Below are 8,839 nucleotides of genomic sequence, written 5' to 3'. Positions count from 1 at the left end.
CTCTTACTAGTTAAACGCTGCCCTCGAATAAACGCCGCATCAAAAATGATCATTGTGTAATAAATACGGTATCAGCAAGCAAGCTGACACTCAGATATTTAAGTAGGCTATAGTACAGTGGTCTATGATGCATCTGTTTTCAATCATTAAAATAAACATTCCTCACAAATACATTTTCGTTGTAGGATTTATTATGACATTACATTACAAGTAAATGATTTGTGGGTGAAATTATCATTACCTGTGGTTTCAAACCAGTGTTGCTCACTGCAACGCTGTAGCCTACGCGAAACACTACAAAAACATCGACACAGCTGTACGAAGTCAAACGGCGACAGAACATGTTCGGCACTCCCCTTACTTAAACCAAAAGTCTTTCAATAGGTGAAACTATCTGACTACTAACCTGAACTTCATTGCCACAGCCTAAACTTTGTCAATCTGTTCATGAAAATAATTAATTTCAGCCTAAACCGTACAACGGAACGTTAAATCCAATTCAACCAACGCAATCGCTACCAAGACGAACACAGCAGTAGTCTAGTACTGTACCGTAGTAGTACAATTTACCGGGGCAGCTCTCCACACAGGGCTATATCGCACTTGGCGTTGTTACTGACAACGATCGCTACCAGTGAGCTTTTTATGAAAGCGATTTTCCACTAAATAAATGTCAAGCTTATTTACGTTTTTGGGGGCATATTTTCAGTTAGCAGATGGTACTGTTTGAATCGCGATTCCATCTTCTACTGCCGGGTAACGTCGTAGAATAATCTTCAAAGGAGGTTCTTTATTCATGAATGAATGCAATATGAGTAGGCTAAATGCCTTAAAATATCACGATCGAGGGAAAAACTTAAAAGGACGTTTAAGTCATAGAGATTAGGTCGATTTTTGCACCGGTCTGCCAAATGTATTCGTTTTGATTCAGCTATGAGGCTGCCTCTTGCAGGGGAAATGAGAAGACATCTATTTCATTCTACACTTCACTCGAATTTTCAGTTGTAAATGAGCAGCAAAAAAAATGCTTTTAAATCTATGTAATCTTTATGAATAATAACTATGCATTTTTATATAAAATATACAGAAATATCAGTTGTAAAAATGTCATCCAAAAACGGACCCCTGTGCAACCGACGCAAGCAAGCACACCCTACAATTTCCCCAGAAATTGTACCCTCTCTAGTTGTCATTTTGGGAAAATAACTCGAACTGGAAAAAAACAGCATTTTGTGTACGGGAACTAAAGTTACTGCTAGGTACCGGAAGTTGTTGCCCTGGCTTGTGGTAGTCACAGAAATTTAAGAGAATAAAGTCGTACATTTGGGAGAAAAAAGTCGGAGAGTATGAGGACCTGGGACCGGAGTAGGTATGAGGACCAGAAAGCAGAAAGCAGCAGAAGCCTATAAATGTTTATACAATGTAAATACTACAGAGTACAACAGGGAAATATGTATGTACATTCATAAATATAAAAGTAGTTTAAAAAATGCGTTACTTTAGACGTTTTAGCTGGTAATTTGAACGAGAACAACAGATTAGTGGCCAATATGCCTCATCAGTATTCACAGAACACTGCATTTTCACAGTCTGAATCTGGAGTGCTCATAAACATGCACTATTTAAACACACATTTAATAAATGTAAAACAATAATTTTAAAAAACACTATATTAACACTATACAAAATACACCTCTATCCACTTGAGCCAGTAATAGGCGATAATCCCAGTTCAGTTTCAGTAGTTTCATTATGGAATGTTGTACTGTAAATTTTGCATATATATAGGCTAGGTTACATAATGCATCATGCTGCATCAAGTAAGGTCATCAAGTCATCAGCCTTCCTGCAGCCCGCTCGACTGGATGTGTCCTCCAGCGTGCTGTCACTTGCTGAATTCCAATATGCAAATCAGTACAGTACTCAACTCAGGGTCGATCAAGCAAGATCATTTACATTTAGTCATTTAGCAGACGCTTTTATCCAGAGCGACTTAAATACAGTAAATACAGGGAAGTAGGGTGAAGTGCCTTGCCGAAGGACACAACGTCATTTGGGACGGCTGGGAATCGAACTGGCAACCTTCAGATTACTAGCCCGAAAGATGGTGTGGATTATCCTGCAAATTCTTTAGGAACCTAGACACCTTGGTCCCCCACCCAGTTTTCCTGTAAGCAGAAGTAAAGAGAAAGGAGGAGAAACAGCCCATTTAATTATGAGTTCAAAACACTGTTATATATGGAGAAGAATAGAAGTGAAACCTTAGTTGAAAGTGGGTCATTGACAACAAACGACTGTTGCAACGTAACAAATGCTTCCACAGAATATCAAATATGGCAAACCCCACTGACCGTTTAGACGGAGTATTCTGCGTTACTTCTTCAACTTCAGCCCATTCACACAGCTCCTCATCCTCCTTCCCTCTCTGTGGCAGCTGGTCCCAGATGGTGGTGTTGACCCACAGCGACCCGGACAAGGTGAGACTGGTCGGTGCGCACGTGATCCAGCGACACAGCGGGCAGCAGACCGTCAGCAAGCAGTCCTGATGCCGTGTGAGGGCTTCGAGGCAGGGCACGCAGAAGGTGTGATGGCAGTGAAGCATCCGGGGGATTCTCTCCATCCGGGAGTAGACTAGGAAGCACACGGGACATTCGTTGTCCTCGATCAGAACCATGGCTGGGCTGTGGGGGTTGGTGAACGTTATCCGTGAGGTTCTCTTTGAATGGAGAAGACGCGGCTTCCAGACACCAGTGTAGTTCAGACTGCAAATTGCTGAGAATGTCCAAAGCAATTTGAGTTGGGTCCAACGTACCTTCAAATATTCGTATCTAAAATCAAATGAAAATCCCCAGTGTGTTGCTATATATTTAAGTATAGGACCTACCCCAAATCAGGACGTTTGCTGTGTGGAATAGTCAGGCTACGAAGGAGCGCGGCTATTTAAAGTCAGTTTGGGGGTGTTGCCAAAATACTTGACTCGCGTGACTTCCTCAGAATCTAACGCATTGTTATCGTGACAGAATGAAGTTCATTGGAACCGGCGAATTTATTGCCTCCATGGAATACTCAGTTGGCACTTTGGCTCCGGAAATATCCCATAAACGTTTAGACCATTGTAGGTAAACACTGTATAAAATTAAATACAACAGTTAGCCTATAGGCTATAGGCTACTGGGACTATGTATCCGCTCACACTGTAACAAGTTTCACATTATTATGTGTTATCGAATGTTATTTCCACATTTAACATTCGATTATCCGGCCGGCGCGAGACAGAGTGCGGAAGATTAGATTAGATTCAACATGCTACCGAGACAACGAAATGACGTTATCTAACCAAAACTGCAAAACAAAAAGCAGAAAAGTGCAGTTTGTGCAAGTGGTAGGCTAATATATAGATAAATAAGATACTATGAATATGGACAAGATACAGTTAGGTCCATAAATATTTGGACATTGACACAATTTTCATCATTTTGGCTCTGTATACCACCACAATGGATTTGAAATGAAACAATCAAGATGTGCTTTAAGTGCAGACTTTCAGCTTTAATTTCAGGGTATTTACATCCAAATCAGGTGAACGGTGTAGGAATTACAACACATTTTATATGTGCCCCCCCCCCTTTTTAAGGGACCAAAAATAATTGGACAAACTAATATAATCATAAATCTAATTGTCACTTTTAATACTTGGTTGCAAATCCTTTGCAGTCAATGACAGCCTGAAGTCTGGAACCCATAGACATCACCAGACGCTGGGTTTCGAATGTACCAAACAGTTGATTTGGCCACACATGTTTTTGCTATCTCTCTGATAGGTTTGTTTTGATTTTTCAGCCTAACGATGGCTTGCTTCACTGATGGTGACAGCTCTTTGGACTTCATATTGAGAGTTGACCGCAACAAATTCCAAACACAAATACCATACTTGAAATGAACTCTAGACCTTTTATCTACATTTAGTCATTTAGCAGACGCTCTTATCCAGAGCGATAATCTGCGATCAGCGATATCCATCTGCTCCTTGTCAATGAAATAACGAACTCCCATGAGGGAATAACATACACCTGGCCATGGAACAGCTGAGCTGCCAATTGTCCATTGTACTTTTGGTCCCTTAACCCTCGTGCTGCCTTCGGGTCACATGACCCAAAGGTTCATAACGAACCATCGTTGTGTTTACCCAATTTTACCCAATACAAAAACAAATTAAAATAATTTTCTTTTAACCTTTGCAATGTGGGGGGTCTGAGACAGCCCAACGGTTAAAAGAAAATGCTTCACTTTGTCTTTGTATGCGGTAAATCTGTCGCAATAAGACGGTGGGTCACAATGACTGATGGGTCAGAATGACCCGAAGATAACACAAGGGTTAAAAAGGGGGAGGCCACATATAAAATGTATTGTAATTCCTACACCGTTCACCTGATTTGGATGTAAATACCCTGAAATTAAAGCTGAAAGTCTGCACTTAAAGCACATCTTGATTGTTTCATTTCAAATCCATTGTGGTGGTATACAGAGCCAAAATGATGAAAATTGTGTCAATGGGTTAGTAAAGTGATAAAGTGCACTTTATCACAAAAATGCCATTACATATTTATTACAGATAAGTCATTCCAAGAGACTGAATGATCCTCAGTTGAAGCCATGGGTGGTTGTCAGGAATTATGGGGTTATTAATAAGTATGCAGTGGCATAACGACATCTCTGACGTTGATAGCAAACCAAACCGTTTCAAATCGGTTGAAAATTGAGCAAGTTATGACCATTTAACCCTTGTTCTGCCTTCGGGTCACATGACCCAAAGGTTCATAACGAACCATCGTTGTGTTTACCCAATTTTACCCAATACAAAAACAAATAAAAATAATTTTCTTTTAACCTTTGCAATGTGGGGGGTCTGAGACAGCCCAACGGTTAAAAGAAAATGCTTCACTTTGTTTTTGTATGCGGTAAAGTTGTCGCAATACAACGGTGGGTCAGGACTTATGGGTCAGAATGACCCGAAGATAACACAAGGGTTAAAAAGTACATGTAGCACCAACACAATGTTATCGGTGAGCGAGTTGACTGTAGCAAGATGGCCGCCATGTGCAGACGTTCGACTCAATTGTCCGGCAACGCGGACGAGACATCTAACCTTTATATATCTATGATATTGGACACCTCGTCGGGCATTAACCGTTACTTATATATATCTATGGTTGCAACTCTCTTTTCTATGGCTCTGGTTTAAGCTAAAGGACTTGTTGCTATGACAGCAAGTCCAGTATGAGCTTCGAAGTAAGGAAGTTGGTGGAAAATTACGTCCAGACACACAAACGTGTTTGACTTGTTGAACAAGCTTCAGACATCCCAACCTGCAGAGACTCATTTCATTTCAGGGAGGAGGTGCTCTCTCTCTCTCTCTCTCCCCCCCCCCCCCCCCCAAAGTACAAATACTTTGTTACTATAGTTATGTAGATTGGCCACGGCTGATGTGAGGATATCACAAAATGTTGAAAAAATAAAGGTAAGTTATGGATGCGACAGAGGTAGTTAGCAATGTCGACATGACTGACAATAGCTATTACTGATCACCCATGGCTATATATGAGGAAGATGTTCAAAATTGTCACAGTTTAATAGTACTCCTGTCAAATGCACTGCGTGTTTATAGTGTATTTTTGTATCAATGTATTAATATGAGGTGAGGTGAGATACTACCTCGGTGCTCAAACTCAAAAATTGTTACATTTTGTGGAATTAAATAGTATTTGACACATTTGTATTGCATGACAGCAATTAAAAAACATTTGATATGGGATGAGATTGATTTGAGAAGACTATGATACTAGACAGTGTTTCCCCTAGGTTTACCCCTAGGTTTTTTTCATAATATTAATTATTATATTAATAATAATATATTAATATATTTTATATGTATGTATTTATTATTTATGATTTTATGTGTTAAAAAGCTTTGCGAACAGCTATTAAATGGCACAAATCACAAATCTTCTAATATTTTTGAGGACACTGATTAAAAACGTATCCCCCCCCCCCTTTTTTTAATTTTTTAGTTGCTCCATGTCCAATAGCCATCTGACTGATTTAATAGTATATAGTCAACCCATGATATTTCACCTAAATCCTGGTTTAGTTTGGCAGCTTGTAATAAAGTGAGAGAACAATACATTTCTTAAATGTCCTGCTGGGCAGGGTAATTTATTTGAATGAACTAAGAAGACGTACAATTCCACTCATGTGCTGATTAGGCCTGGAGTGTGGACAGGTGCTGTCCATTTCCCCACAGCGCTCACATCAGGAGCTGCTTGAATCTGATGCCAGCAGGCCTTCTGCCTTTGACTGTTTTTATGTTAAAATCAACACACAATTGAACAACCTTTGCTAAATGCACAACAGTAAAGTATGAGCAATCTGCTAGCCCGGGTGGTAGCTTGTTGCGTTCCTAGTCAGCAACACTATTCATGCCCTCTTTGGCAAGAGACAGTCATTCTGCTATAACCGACCAGCACCCAAGGCTACAATTATAAATAAAAGAAAGCGAACTGCAATAATAAAAATATACAGAAGGTCGTGTAGATTCCTCCAAGCTGTCTCATTGTTTGGACCTAACAGAGCTTTTCTATACTGGTCAACTAAGCCGATTGGAGATTTAAAAAGGTATTGGTCTCTTAATTCTCTCTGTAGACAGTGCTGAACTGCTTGGCTCATAGCTGTCCTTCACACCTGAAGAGATCCAAGAGGCCTTGCAAAAACAAAGCCATTATGGGATTTTACCAAAAGCCAAAGAAACTAATTCAGGGCAACAGCATTAATCATAATATTCAGAACTTTATCATTGTACTTTAAATTCTATCACATTTAGTCCACCGATCATTGTCACATCATTCGTATTCAACCTATTGCAACAACATTCTTAATTTACCCCTTTAAACAGTCTGACTGATTGTGTTCCACATGAGCCGTCACTGGGCTTAGAGAGTCATGTTTCCTGAGAATGAAATACTCATTTCACGGCCGACATATTTCTGTCTTTCCCAATTACAATTCCAGTGAACGAGACATCATTCAAACACATATTTAGTTACTTGCTTTAGTATTTAAAATCTCGTAATGGAAAAGCTAGTGAGGCCTATCTGGCCTGGTAACAGCAGACAAGACAAGCTAGAGCCTTATCCAAGATAAGATCTTTAAGAGCGTCCATGTGACTCACAGCAACTATTTAACTGGAGCTTTGCAGAAGCACCTTTATGTCATTAGTCATGAAGCTTGTCATAAAAGCATAAAGCTTTTTATGACTTCATAGGAAACTGTAGCCTGTGAGCTTAACTTAAATCCACCAACTGTCTTGTTTCATAGTTAAACCATCCGAGGGATGTGGTGACAAGAGGAATCTCAACCACATCCCAGGAAGAGAGACACGTTTTATTTCCTGAAAGGTAGGAATGAGAAGAAGCTATTGTTTGGAGAACCACACACCATGGGGCCACATCAGACTGAAAACTGGTACAAATAACACCACCACAAATGATGTGGTTCCACAAAGTGACATGTAACCCCCCCCCCCCCGTTATGGCTGTACACCCACAGACCTGTAACCCCCCCCCGTTATGGCTGTACACCCACAGACCTGTAACCCCCCCCGTACACCCACAGACCTGTAACCCCCCCCCCGTACACCCACAGAGAAGGACCTGTCTTCCAGCTCCAAACACACACATTCCTACAACCCATGAGCCAAGCACTTCCTGTAAACCACCGAAAACACAGATTGGATCACAACTATTAAACTCCCCCTCGCCCTCTCCCCACTTTCATCCTGCCTCCCCACTTCAAGGGTGGTGGATGCTGAACCTCAATCTTCCAAAGTCTTGGGTGGGGAGGCCAGGCCCCCCTCTGTAGTAGTGTGTTTACTGTCCTCTGAAGCCTGCCTGGGGAGAGCAGGCTCACTCCTGGGCTATGCTCCTCAGCACGTACTTCACCGTGTAGGCGAACGCTGCAAAGCCCACGATCACAAAAAGGTTGGCCAGGGCCCCGCCCAGCAGTCCGTGGTTACGATTGGCCTGCTGTAGGCCGGGGGCGGGGTGAGCGAGGGGGGCGGGGGCTCCGTTCAGGGGCGGGAGGCCGTAGTGGGCATGCTGCGGGTCGCGGTCAGGGACCACGTCTGGGAGGGGGAGGGGCTGCTGGCGAACACTCAACTCCTCCTGCAGCTTCTGCTTCTGTTTGATCTCCTGTGAGGGGGGGGGGGGGGGGGAGAGAGAAGGAAGGGGCAAGGGAGGGAGGGAGGAAGGGAGGGGGAGAGAAAGGGCCAGAAGCCAGGGGAGAGAGACATGGTGTAGGGCAGTGTTACTCATTGCGTGGCTCCTTCCTGCGGCTTGCCAAGCTTTAATTTGTGGCTCGCATGGCAGTAAATAATACAGTCATTTGACCCAACGTGAAAATAGGCGGGGCAGCCAGAAATCTGTCCCAATGGCTCTATGAGAACGCGCTGCAGTTCCATTTTTCACCACGGATTTACACCTGAAAGTTGAGGTGCTGTAGCGCTAGGGAGGGCTCAGAGATACCTATATATATAGAAATATTTCTATATAATACATAAATATATATATATATATATATATATCAGTCGACTAGTCGATTGTTTGGTTGATATGCTCTTGGTCAACTAAGATTTCTTTTTTAGCAGCAGCCGTATGGAAGTGTGAGATCTGATTCCCGCTTGTGTCACCATTGCTGAATTAAAGAAATGTTCTACAGAAATTGTAGATTATATTATATAAGACAAATAAAGCAACTCTAAAAATATTAGTGGTGGGCCGTTATCGGC

General features: G+C 41.8%; 2 protein-coding genes across 7 annotated transcripts in view; both read right to left on the bottom strand.

Moving 5' to 3' along the window:
• Window positions 1–1,398: 1,398 nt before the first annotated feature.
• On the bottom strand, window positions 1,399–2,930 carry LOC134035241 (E3 ubiquitin-protein ligase rnf152-like). Its single transcript, XM_062480229.1, has 2 exons — window positions 2,352–2,930; window positions 1,399–2,168 (listed from the first exon to the last, which is right to left on the bottom strand). The coding sequence occupies exons 1-2, from the start codon at window positions 2,672–2,674 to the stop codon at window positions 2,093–2,095; spliced, it is 399 nt and encodes a 132-aa protein (XP_062336213.1). The 5' UTR covers window positions 2,675–2,930; the 3' UTR covers window positions 1,399–2,092.
• A 4,736-nt stretch (window positions 2,931–7,666) lies between these two features.
• Window positions 7,667–8,839, bottom strand: part of LOC134029720 (ubiquitin-conjugating enzyme E2 J2) — a 59,819-nt gene continuing 58,646 nt past the window's right edge. For 3 of the 6 annotated variants that reach the window (XM_062473991.1, XM_062473994.1, XM_062473992.1), the window contains exon 30: window positions 7,667–8,243. In XM_062473991.1, the coding sequence (XP_062329975.1) occupies window positions 7,959–8,243 (285 nt within the window). In that variant the 3' untranslated portion in view covers window positions 7,667–7,958. The remainder of the gene's footprint in view (window positions 8,244–8,839) is intronic. The other 3 variants (XM_062473995.1, XM_062473996.1, XM_062473997.1) reach the window with 2 other exon arrangements.

This window comes from Osmerus eperlanus, chromosome 1 (assembly GCF_963692335.1).
Source record: "Osmerus eperlanus chromosome 1, fOsmEpe2.1, whole genome shotgun sequence".
Lineage (NCBI taxonomy): Eukaryota > Metazoa > Chordata > Actinopteri > Osmeriformes > Osmeridae > Osmerus > Osmerus eperlanus.
This window is presented reverse-complemented; position numbering and strand designations above follow the sequence as displayed.